This window comes from Octodon degus, unplaced genomic scaffold (assembly GCF_000260255.1).
Source record: "Octodon degus isolate 3935 unplaced genomic scaffold, OctDeg1.0 scaffold00104, whole genome shotgun sequence".
Taxonomy (NCBI): Eukaryota; Metazoa; Chordata; class Mammalia; order Rodentia; family Octodontidae; genus Octodon; species Octodon degus.
In genome coordinates, this window is record NW_004524680.1 from 807704 (window position 1) to 819646 (window position 11943).

General features: G+C 52.2%; 1 protein-coding gene across 37 annotated transcripts in view; it reads right to left on the reverse strand.

Annotated features, from left to right (window-relative positions):
* The window catches only part of Cacna1c (calcium voltage-gated channel subunit alpha1 C), a 752474-nt gene that overhangs the window by 142830 nt on the left and 597701 nt on the right, over positions 1-11943 (reverse strand). For 22 of the 37 annotated variants that reach the window (XM_023723811.1, XM_023723805.1, XM_023723814.1 and 19 more), the window contains exons 10-11: positions 8782-8872; positions 2138-2164 (exon numbers count right to left, since the gene is read on the reverse strand). In XM_023723811.1, the coding sequence (XP_023579579.1) occupies positions 2138-2164; positions 8782-8872 (118 nt within the window). Of the gene's footprint in view, positions 1-2137; positions 2165-8781; positions 8873-11189; positions 11265-11943 lie in introns of all 37 variants that reach the window. The other 15 variants (XM_023723803.1, XM_023723801.1, XM_023723794.1 and 12 more) reach the window with 2 other exon arrangements.

The following is an 11943-nucleotide window of genomic DNA, read 5'->3' on the forward strand; positions in this document are numbered from 1 at the left end:
GAGAGAGAGAGAGAGAGAGAGAGAGAGAGAGAGAGAGAGAGAGAGAAAGAGAGAGATCCATGCTTTATTTTTATGTTTTCAGAGTTAGTTCTCTGAGTTCTATCATGTAAAACAGCCAAGTCTGGAAGGCCTGATTTTAGATTTTTATGTAAAGCAGATTTTGGTTTTGAGAGAAGAGAAAGGTGGGGGGAAGCCTGAATTTTCCAATCCAAGTAGAAGATGGAGGAAAGAAGGTGCAGCATGAGTGCAGAGGGTCGGACACTCAGACACCAGTGTTCTCATTTAACTCTTAGTCCCAGAGCACCAAGCCTCAGGGAATCACAGGGGCATAGTTTAGGAACACCTGGGAGCCAGGAGTAGGCCCAGGCACACCTAGGTGGTGCGAGTGGGTCAGCTCTGCAGACCCTGAGAAAGTGCCAACCTTTGGCTAAGAGCTCTCTGTAGCTGGGGCAGGGAGCATGCCGGGACGCTGGGAGGGGAGGCGCTGCCGTGCTCCCTTGGTTTCCCTTGGCTCGTGTCTGGAGCATAAGGAACCTGGAAGGGTCCACACACCTGATGAGGTGCACAGGTGCTTAGAGTCAGTGGACCAACGAGCTTGGGGTGAAAAAGTAGAGGTGGATGTGCCATGCCAGCCCTGCCCCCGGGGTGCACTGAGAAGGCGATTGAGACTGGGCGTGGTGGCACGTGCCTGTAATCCCAGCGCTTGGGAGGCTGAAAACAAGAGAATGACTATGAGACCAATCTATGTAGTGAAGCCCTGCAGATCCTGTACTAAATACATAAAAAAAAAAAAAAAAAGTAGAGGTGGAAACTGCAAGACTGGAGGAAATGGGAATGGGGCATGGTATTCCATACTGAATCCCACACCAGATCAACCTGCTATGTCTCTTTGGGTACCAGTGCCCCCCACTCAGGGAAGCCCTGCAGAGCGGAGTAGGCAGCGCTGGATATCTGAGGATTGCAGGAGCAGTCCTCTCCAGCCGTGCCTCTGGGTTCTTGTGGCCCTTCACACCCATGCACCCAGAGCTACTCCAGAGAGGAGCCGGGGAAAGGGAAATCTAAATAACTATACATGTGGCTTCTAGCAACTATTCATAGTAAATCACCTGGCTATGACATGTACTCAATCTAGTATTACACTCCTGTGACAGAGTAGGTGAGGTTAGGGAAATAAGATCAAGTTATGAAAGATAAACAACTAATAGTTTTGGCCCAGGTAAGATGCGTGGGCGTCCACTTGTATTCCCATCCCCCTAGCCACCTATGCATCCATTCATCACACCTACAGGGGCAGCCAACAGCTGGACAGGCACTGAAGTAGATCAGAAACAGCAGCTCTGAGGCCTGCAGACAGAACCTCGCAGGCGTAAAGGGCCTCTGAGCCAACAGTCAGTGAAACAGGGCCAGTGTTGTAAGGGAGCGTTGGCACTGCTCCGTGGGAGCGTTGGCACTCCTCTGTGGCGAAGGTGAATCAGTGTCCCCTGGGACAAGAGAGGGCACTAGAGAAATAGGAATGTTTAAGGTTGCTGACAAAAGTCTGATGAAGACATGGATGGCGATTTAGGTAGAGGAAGACCTTCATGCAAAGGTCTTGATGTGCAAGAGGAACTTGTGGGTAACTGGAAGAAGCTGCATGTGTTGGGGATGAAGGTTCTTTGCAGGGGTACAGGAGACAAAGCCAAAAGGCAGCTCATGGCTGAAGACCATGGTCCTCTAGGAGGCTATGATGTTAACTTAGAGCACTAACACAGAGTCAGAGTCCTTTGGTCTTCCATTACCCTAAAGTTCTTATCTTACCATGCCTACAGGTCAGGACAGGAGCAAGTGCCCACAGGCTTACTTTCACTGGACTTCATCTTGTAAGGGAGAGAGATACCTTGGGTGGCAACCCCCAAGAGACAGAACAGTCCAAAAGAGACAGACTAAGGGAATCAGAAAAACTCAATGCTTGAATTATTTACCTCATCTAATGGATAAGCACATTATTAACAGCCATACAAAAGAAAGTATTTATCCCCTTAGCGAATCAGCTCTTATTATCCCTAGCACGGTGGGGTCATGTTAGGCCATTCAGTGTGGTAGCTGAGGGCTGAGCTGGTGGGCAGGAGGAAAGAAAAGCAATACGTTTCTCACATACCTGAACTTTGATTTGGAGATCCGGTGGCTGAAAGAGAAAAACGAAACATTATCAGAGGACACCCACTTTCTTCAGGGAAAAGGACATTCAGCGATCCCGGAGTTAGATACCTCCAGGAGTCCTAGTGATACATGATATCTGAAGGATCTGAAAGGCGAGTCAGAAAGTTGGAGAGAAAGAAGCCTGTAGCATCTGAATGTGGAGGCCCAGGGCCAGCCCAGCACACATGTACAGATCTAGGCTCTTCCAAGGATAGGTGCTCCCTGCTGGAAAGGGGGAACACTGTGTCCTCGGGGGATCAGGGTCTGCCCAGCAAGCTCCATGAGGAAGTGATATTAGGAAGAGTGACATCTTGAGAGAAGCCATGGGGGTAGGGAAGGCCTTTCCTGCAGGGGGGAGGACCCCACCAAGAGAGCACAGCGAGACGCCTGAGCTCACTGCTGTTTGCCAGCAGCCTCGCCAAAGCTGGGTTCGGAGTCAAAGGCAACCATCCAGTTGGCAATGGAAGAGGCAATTCATCCCCTCCCAGGAGATTCAACAGACAGCCACAGGCTCAGAGGAGAAACCTGGAAGGCTGACAGTCACGTACAACCCTGAGGATCTGGGGGCTGGGGGCTTTAGGAGTTCAGGGGACGACGCCTTGAAGGTCAGCCCAGGGGAGGGTGCTCTACTGAAAAGCAGAAGCTTTAGGAAGGCCCTGAGACTACTTAGTTTATATGAAGTCTAGGCGAAACTGAGAGGACACAAGGAGAAGCTGGGGAGAGGCTGGATGAAAGGCTGGCAGGGCCAGGAGGGAGGGGCAGGGGCAGTCAGCACTCAGGACAACATCGAAGCGTGAGTCAGACTGGCCTTGGTGTACGAGGAATGCCCACAGATGACACTGCAGGTGGAGGGACGGAGCTCAGAGAGGTGAACAGCAAGACAGAATGCAAGGAACAGATGACAAGGTAGCAGGAAGAGATCACAAGAGATAGCGGGAAGCAGGAGCGGGAGGGAGGGGCTGTGACTGCTCTAAGCTCAAGCGCCGGCTGGCCCAGCCCAGCACAAAAGTGAGTTGTCTCTCTAGCAAGAGAACACCAACCCCTCTCGTTATTTTTTATTTAAAAAAAATTAAACCAGGAGATGTGACAGGTGGCAAAGCCATAGTGCATAAGATAATTATATCTCTGGGGCGCAGAGAGTGAGATCCAAGTGCCTTAACTGCTATGAACCACCGGCTAATAACCTTTTCCCGCCCCAACGGCTGCCGGCTACTGAGGAAGGGTTTAATCACATGTTAATGAGCGAAGGAGGGGCCGGAGCCAAGGGCAGCATTCTTATTTAGAGCCACAGTTTAATGGGGGAAACAAATGTTCTCCAGCTGTTAATGGTGTGATGGGAACTCAGGGCCCTCTTTTCCAGCACAGCTACGCCAAGCTGGGGACCTTCAGCACCTTCCTCAGGCTTGCTTCTCTTTCCTCCCTGTTAAATAGAAGCCAAAGTAGGGGTCCATGGCCTCCAGCCTTAAGACTCAGTCTCCACACCTGACCAGACCCCAGGCTTACTTTCAGAAAGGTCTTCCTGCCTTCTCTGGCATGTGCCCCAAGGCAGGCCATGTGCCCTGCAATTCTGTGCACCCACAGTCCAACGAGGTCCCGAGGAAAAGTGGGTTTGTAGAAACTTCCAGAACATCTGAATGTTCCTGTCTCCTCATGAAGCAACTCTGGGATGTGAGTGAGGGATGATCAGGTTGGGCCTGACTGAACTAAGGTTCTAGGTCATGCACAGGGACCAACTCTGGGTTCCTTATCTAACCCAAGGAGGAGAAGTAGACAAAGGACTTCTTCAGAGTTCTCAGGTATAGGCCTAGATTCCATATCTGAAGACTTTTTTCTTGTTGCTCTTCATAGGGGTGGTGAGCATCATTTTTGGTTCAATGGGTTCAAAACATTTATCTCTTTTTCAGACTGGCGCATTTTATAGGCAATCAGCAGAAACACCAGTGCATTACACACCCGACCTGGAGCAGGGTGCTGCTGCTCTCAGGGCCTTTGTGGAGATGACCGCAGCTCTGGGCTATGGGAGCTGGGCTGAAAGTCTGAAATCTGAATGTCTCCATACTGTATACTCCCTGTGTATGGGAGCAGCTAATGGGAGGACCCCATGTCACCAAAACAGAGGAAACCCTGCGGGCAGCCGTGGCCTCAGTGCTGGACAGCCGCTTCCACTGACAGAAGGATGGAGGAGCCATGGGAACCACACAATCAGGGCTGCTTGGCCTGTGTAGAACACTGCCTCCTACCGAGTTCTAAAACCCTCAAAGCATCGAGAGTCCTCAGAACAGCGGAGGCCTTCAGGGTCTCCCCACCCCAGTGGGACATGTGCAATTAGCTCAGAAAATTTCCGGTTTCCTCATTATTATTCTTATGAAGTCCAAATCTTACCTCAGCTTGTCAATGGACCCAAAAGGAGAGCAAGGAAACAGCAAATGCTAGTCATTAACTCGAGACCCCTGAGTCCTCTGCTGTGGAGCTCAGGCCCGCTTGCCTCAAGACACTTGCTCTGCCCAAGCCAGGAACCACTTGCACAATCATGACTGTTTTCCCCATTTGAGGTTTGAAATTAGAGACGAACCTAACACTCTCGTTTTCACTTGCTCAATTTGCACTGCTACTATTCGACAAATATTTGAACTTCTTGGGCGATGTTTATATTGTCAGCCTCTCCTTCAAAAAATGAGCACTGCATGTTTACTGCCTACTGGGTGAAACAGTATGGCCTTAGATTGTCCCCAATTTGCCTGTAACGTAAGCCGGTGGTGTGAAGTCATCGTCCCCACGGACAGCCCTTGACTCAGCCTCCTCAATTCCCCACATTTGTCAACACCACAGCTGCTGTTACTGAAAGGGCACAGAGCACAGCTTCCGTTGTCGCGTGCTTAACGCGGTTCATCTACAGCCCTACCCGAGCTTGCTCCCTGCTCTCTGTCCTGCTGTTTCAAGAAATCCAGCCTCTGTCCCTGCTGGGCCCTCTCAATCCCTCAGTCTTTTCCAAGGCTCCCAAGCTAACACCACACTTGACTTCTAGTGCTCGGCCTGAAGCCAGCCATTTCCACGTGGCCCTCAATACGCGATGGACTCCTGCGCTCCTCTGTTCTTAGTGCTGCCGGGCTCTAGGGTCTGCCGAACACACACATGGGATTGCTCTGTGAGGCCAACTCTGCACTCAGGATGTCAGACTGCACCGCAGTGCCAGTGCTGCCCAGCAGTTTCTTAGTGACTCCTTGGTGATGCACCAGGTTTGAACCTTCTGCTTCCATGAGCCCAGCTGTATGCTCTGTGATGAGATGATCGATGGAGAGCGTTTGATGCTGTCTTCATGAGCGTCTGCTTCTGATGCCATGCTCTACCGAACTGAGGCCTAGCAGGACACATACCCTGGCCATCCCCAAGGACCTGGGCACACGCTGGTGCTTCTGATTGGAGCGCTTCCCCTGTGTGACAGTAGATGTGGTGCAATCCTCGTGGATGCCCAGTGTGTCGGAGAGGAAAGTGGTCTCCCTCTGGAGCAGCCCCTCGGATGTTCTCCTGCTCTCTGACTCCCATTGAAGCCCAGAGTGGGTGGAGCCTCTCTGCTTTCAGAGGGAGGAGCTGGGCTCAGAGAGGTGTTCTGCCCAAGGACAGGGCTGGCTGGTGGTGATGGGGACTGTACCCCCGGACGCTGGTACCAGGTCTCCTTCCCAGCTCTCAGTGGCAAAGGCATCTTCTCCTCCCCATGTGAGCTCGGAGTCTCCACCTGTGCCCTTGATGTGGGCCAGCACTCATTTCATCTCCAGCTTCCTCCTTCCTTCTGGCTTCCTCTTGGCTCTGCAGATTGCTCCAGTGGCCGTGAAGAGTGCTCAGTGGCCATTGCTGCCTGCTCCCCCAGGCCTCTCTTCTTCAGTGGAGCTCCTGTGCTGGGACACATCCATCCCACCCCCCTCCCTCCCTCCCTGAGACCATGCCCCAGGTGGTGCACCCTCACATCCTGCACAGCAGAGCTCCCGACACATGGGCAACTGACCCACTCTTTTGCTTTCCTCGCCCTACTCCTAGCCCGAGGACCACAGCCTCTCACTGGGCAGCCTCGATGCCTGCTTCATCGCTCCTCATTCTTTCCTCCCATCTGCACAACATCAAAGTGATGCTTTGGCAGTGCACAAGTAGCTGGGCGTGGCACACTTGTAATAGAGGTCACTGTGAAGGGCTTGGGTGTCTAGGACCCCAGGGGGTGAGGAAAAACCCACAAAGAATACAAAACTAGCCAAAGCAACCTCCACACCTTCAGTCTTAAAACCTTCTAAGGGCTTTTCTGAGGCCTGCTGGGCTTGGCCCTGTCCCCTGCCTCCTGTCCATTCCACCTCCTCACACATACCCTGGCCATCCCCAAGGGCTTGGGCACACGCTGGTGCTTCTGATTGGAGCTCTCTTCCTTACTCTTCACTCAGTGATGCATGTCCACCCTTCGGCAATACGCCACATGCTAATTCTTAAAGGAGCTCCCCCTCCCTTGCCATCCATCCACACGACGCTGCCTGTTACCCACCCCACGGTGCATTTGCATCTTCTTCTGAACACCTCTCCCAATTTAGTCTCCATGGACGCAGTGTCCCTTCCATACTACTATATTACCAGCTCCCTTAGGGGAGCCAGTGCTCCTGTGGCTCTGGGTCACTGTCACCCTGCACAGGCTGGGCATGCTGGCGTGTGAAGCTTCCTCCCCGGCTCCCAGCTTGTGTGGCCCAACCTTACGGCGTGGTCTGTTCCACTTGCTTCTCCTCTCCTGTACGTGCTCCCCAAGCTTTGCCCCTGGGCTCCTCTGTGCACAGCCTTGCCCTACATTCTCACTGATGGTGTCCCTGCGGACAGCCTCACGTGTCTCCAGGATCCTTGCACCCCCGCCTGCTGACGTCCACTACGGTCTTGCAGGTAGTTCTGTTCACACTTTAGTTCAGTTCTCCTTCCCCTTCATTGTCTCCCGGACCTACTGTTCTTGCCCCAACAAAGTGTCACACTGCAGCGCTTGTCTCTGCCCCTCGGTCCCACGGGAGCTATCCTTAGGCAGCCCTTCTCCCTGCCTCCAGCAAGTCTTTGTCTTTCACTGTGTTACACAAAAACTTACCTCAAAGCCTCAAAAACTGCTGGTCTCTCACTGTTACCTCATCCCCATGCTGTTTCTCCCATGAGGGACCCTGGCTTTGCCCACTGCTGTCTGGGGTCGGGGGAGGAGCCACGGAAGTGGGGAAGGACCGCACTGTATTCAGCGCATATTGTGGTCCAGCACCGTGATCGGGTCTTTCATATGAGCAGAGTAGATGTGCCAGCGCGGATATGCACAGGGATGACTTCGGCATTCTGTGGAGCTGTGAGAGCCTGCGGACACATCGTGGAGGAAGTGACAGAAGAGCCACTGCCAGCTCCCCTCCACAGGGGGATAACGATGTTTTCTTTCCAACAGGGATTCGCTCGCTCTTCAAATGTACTGTCAAGTGACTTCTCCGTGCCAACTCCTAGGCCCTCCTGTGCTGCAGCTTGGGTCCTGCCCAAAAGCCAGAGTTTCAGGGTCTTCTTGCCAACTCTACTTTGGTCGCGCAGAGAGCAGAAAGGCCTAGAACTTGTAGACTCGAAGTCTTCCTGTGTGCCCTTCTCTGGCGTTGCTCTCTGGGGCGCACTTCCGGAAGCTCAAGTGCTTGTTTGGTGTGATTCCACAAGAAGAGAAGAGGGAAGAGGCTTGGATTGCTGCTTAAAAATGTAATTAGCATCATATTTTAACAACATTGTGACAATAATTGCTTCCCAACAATACTGGGAAATCTGCGCCACAGACTCCCTGGTGCCCGCGTCACAGTGAGTGATGCCCAGGCCCGAGTGCCCGGAAAGCAGGCCATGAGCTGGGCCACCTCCAGCCATGCCTCCCTTCCCCTCTCGTGGCTCGTGGGCCAAGGCTGCATTGCTAAGCTTCGGTTTACCGGCAGCTCACTCGCAAATCACCTAAGCCTGGGCTTTTTCGGGGAGGGACCATCATGGCCCGGGTTCAGCACACAGGAGATTTTATTTATTCAGTGTTCTTCTTCAGGCATCTGTTTCTCTCCATTAGCAGCATAGCGAGGAATTGCACAGAAAGACCCACAAGGTTACCACCCAGCAGCACCGTTTCTTATCTGTCGCCCCCTTCCAGGGCACATCTATTATCATGGAGGGAAGGGCCCAAGGGCCCAAGGGACCCCAGGAAGCTGAGCTAGCATTTCTTATGAAAGAGGGCAGAAGGGCACAGGAAGAAACAGACTTCGGACCCCGCCCCACATCCTCTGCATTTCTCTGCTGAAACGGAAAGAAGCTGAGTTTCTGTCCCCTGCAAACTACTGAATTACAGCCTAGCTTTGACTTTAAAACTCATCCCACGTCCGGAGCCATACTCCACCCCATGTCCCATTTCCCCTCTGCACAGGGGACCACTGACATTTCTCTCCTGCTGCTAGCTCTAGTCTCTGCCCCTGCAGTGAACTGACTCTCTCTAACTCAGGAGACAGGTGCCCTGCCCATGTCCCAGAAAAATCCTGGGGCCAGAAGTCACTTTCCTTTTGTGCTAGGAATAGCCCAGAGCCGGGGTTTGCCATGCCTACTCACGCCAGCCTCGCCCCACAGTTCTCTCCTTCGATGTCACCTCCGGCCACGTTTTCAGTGTTGACGGACTCTGTCTCACTCGTGGGCATGCTCACTGCAAGAAGAACGGGGAAGGGGGAGGCATCAGGGAGGGCAAGCACGGTGCGCAGCACACACCGCTCTGCAGCTGAGATCTGGCTGGGAGGGAAGAGCCCGCGTCTCTGCAGGCCCACCTGCAGGGCCCAGGCCCTCACACAGCCTGCCCAGCTTCTCAGCTTCCCAGCTGCTGTTCCTCTAGGGGAAGTTTGACCACTCAGGGCAACATTAACTAGAGGGAGTGTGGCGATAAGGTCACTTTATCTTATAGGACACCTCTGGGAAGAAACTGATCCCTCAATTCCTCTCTCTACTGTCAATGCTGTGGCTTCAGGAGGGCTGTGGAAGCACCCCACTTGCACCTTCTGTTCATCCTAGAAAGAGAAGCTTTTGCACCAAGACTTTATTTCCCTTATTTTTCCCCACGCACCAAATCTAACAGGGCTCCTTCCCAGGATTAGGGTTCAGTTCATTTGCAGAAAGGGCTGCCCGTGCACGCTATCAGAGGGACCTGAAGATCTCCCCTTTTCCCGCAGTACATCCCGAGTCCCAAGTCAGTTACACATGGGACCATATCTGAAAGGGGAAGCTTGCAAGTATAGATGTTACCAGAACCGCATGTCGAGACCCAAGCCAGTCCTGTGCACGTGGGGGCTGGAGACACCTCAGCGCACAGTACACGTGACCCAGTGTGCACGCGGCCTGGGGAGAGCCCGCCAGGATTTCTCCTTCTCCTCTAGCAATCTTGAGGTTCAGCCTGACATAGGACACCTCAGTCCGTCAGAGGCAACTCACTCAGTCGCCACGCAGCTTCTCGCGGCAGCCGTGAGCTGGATTTCACGACTGAGTGAGTCTTCTAACTTAGAACCCAGCTTGGTGGTTTAGAAATCACTTTTTACTATTTGTTCTTCTAAGCAAAAGCTCAACTTGTGGAATTCTTTGTCACCTTCTGTTATCCTTTTAATGCCCCAAGTTCCTTAGTTTTGCCAGTGCTTATTCTTTAGAGTGGCTTGGTTCAGCACCTCATCTCATGAGAAAATCACCAGCCCATAGGAGCCACACGGGCTGCAGTTAGTGAAGGTGTGGCATTGGTGACAAGTCTATGGTGCTGCCACAGCCCGAGAAAAGACGCCTACTCGTTGTATAAAATTGATGGACGTGGACTTTCGGATGAAAACAAGCCAGGTGGGTGAGAAGAAACTTACTTCAAGAATATGGAGCCCACAAATAAGAAGCCCAGGATTTACCACATATTTATCACACGAGAGTGAGCTTTCCAACTGAGACTGACCGCTTTTTAATAAAGTTAAAATAAATCCCACCTCACAGACGTTTAGGGCTGGGTGGGGCTTTATAAATTATCCCCTCACTTTACAGGAGAGGAGAGAACAGGGCTGCGGTGACCAAGGTTGCACGGTATACTTGGGCAGGACTGGGGCCAGAGCACTGGTGTCCTGCCCTTTGATCCAAACTCATTTTGCCTGTACCTGTGGAGACCACCTCTCCGCTCTGTACTATAGAATAAGACCACATCCTTAAAGCCAAGTCCGGCCCAGGAAGTATCGCTGGATAGTAGCAAACAGCCTAACAGTGGGGCTGTTTTACAGCATTTCCACTGGAGAGCACTTTTTATAGCCCAAGAGCGAGCTGGGTGGGACCAGACCTTAGAGACGGTTTTAGCACTAGGAGTGGGAAGACCGACTTCAGAGCTGGGCAGGTCCTTGTCCTATGCACGCGATGGAAAAAGTCACACAACTGAGGTCTTCAGTCTCACTCCATCTCTAACCATCCGGACCTCAGGCTCCTTTTACTTTCCACACATTGCTGTCCAAGGGCTAAGCTGCATGGAGAAAGCTAGCTGGCTTTTTGATACCTGACTTCAGAGACCCTTCTGTGCTAGTGGAGTGGTGGGACAGTGGCGCTGTTAGGCTCGGAAAGCCAGCAAAATTAAGACTGGGCAGATCGAGGCCTTAGGGGTAACCACACCATGATCTGAGTCAAGGCACCACCCGTACTAGGATAAGTTTGCTTTTACAGGGACCTGGATATTGGCCAGCGCTGCCCAAAGGAAGCAAAGAATAGCTGATGCTGACTGTCATGCGTTCCGACTTTAGACACAGAAAAATGTGATGCGGCAGTGGCTTTGAGAGCGACAGGTTCCATGTCCTCACAAAACACACGGACACACACAGACACATACACATACGTACATGTGCGCACTACATGCATACACATATACGCAACCACCACATGATAAGCTGTCAAGAGAAAAACCCTCCCCTCCAGACCAGCGAGTATCAACACACACTGACACACACAGAGGGCAGGGACATTACCATGGCTTTCTGTGGAGGGACTAAACCAAGCAAACTTCCCTTTCTTCTGATCCAGCAAGCTCACCGGAGCGCCTCCTTTCACAGACAAGATGGTCAGTGTCAAGGACCGGGAACAAGACATCAACAGAGCACATGCAGTCAGCCACGGGCAAAAGAAAGAAACAAGGAACTCAGCTTTCACATGAAACATCCATTTTTGTTTCAAAAAAAGAAAAAATTAACAAAAGAAAATAAGCAATGAACCAAAACATATGAGAAAACATAACAAAATAGAACCAAAACCCCAAATCACATGAATTAGTGACACAAAACAAATGATAGACAGTAGAGGCTTTGGTCCACACTGGTGCATCCAAGCAGTGACTCCGAGGAGAGGGCTTCCTGGGAGGGGCTGTTACTCAGCCCTGCTGCCTCTTGAGGGAGGTGCCATTTGCAGATTCTGGGGGGGGGTAGCTGCTGAAATCCAACTAAGCACTGGCATCTGCTCATACCCGCCCCCTCCAGCCAGGTGATGTGTCTTTTCCCTTACCTGGGGCCATAGTGCAGGTCTCTAGCTCTGGAGGATGGAGGATGTCAGGGATCCCTCACTACTTACAACTGCCCAGTGTCATTGATCTAGGGCTCTTCCATCTAGCTCTACCATGCGTTCCATTCAGCAAAGCCCCACCCAAAGCGTCGTGGATATCTGGAACTCCAGTCCATTCACAGCATGGGGCCCCCCTTCCTCTTGTAGGGTTAGTGTCTCTACACTGGG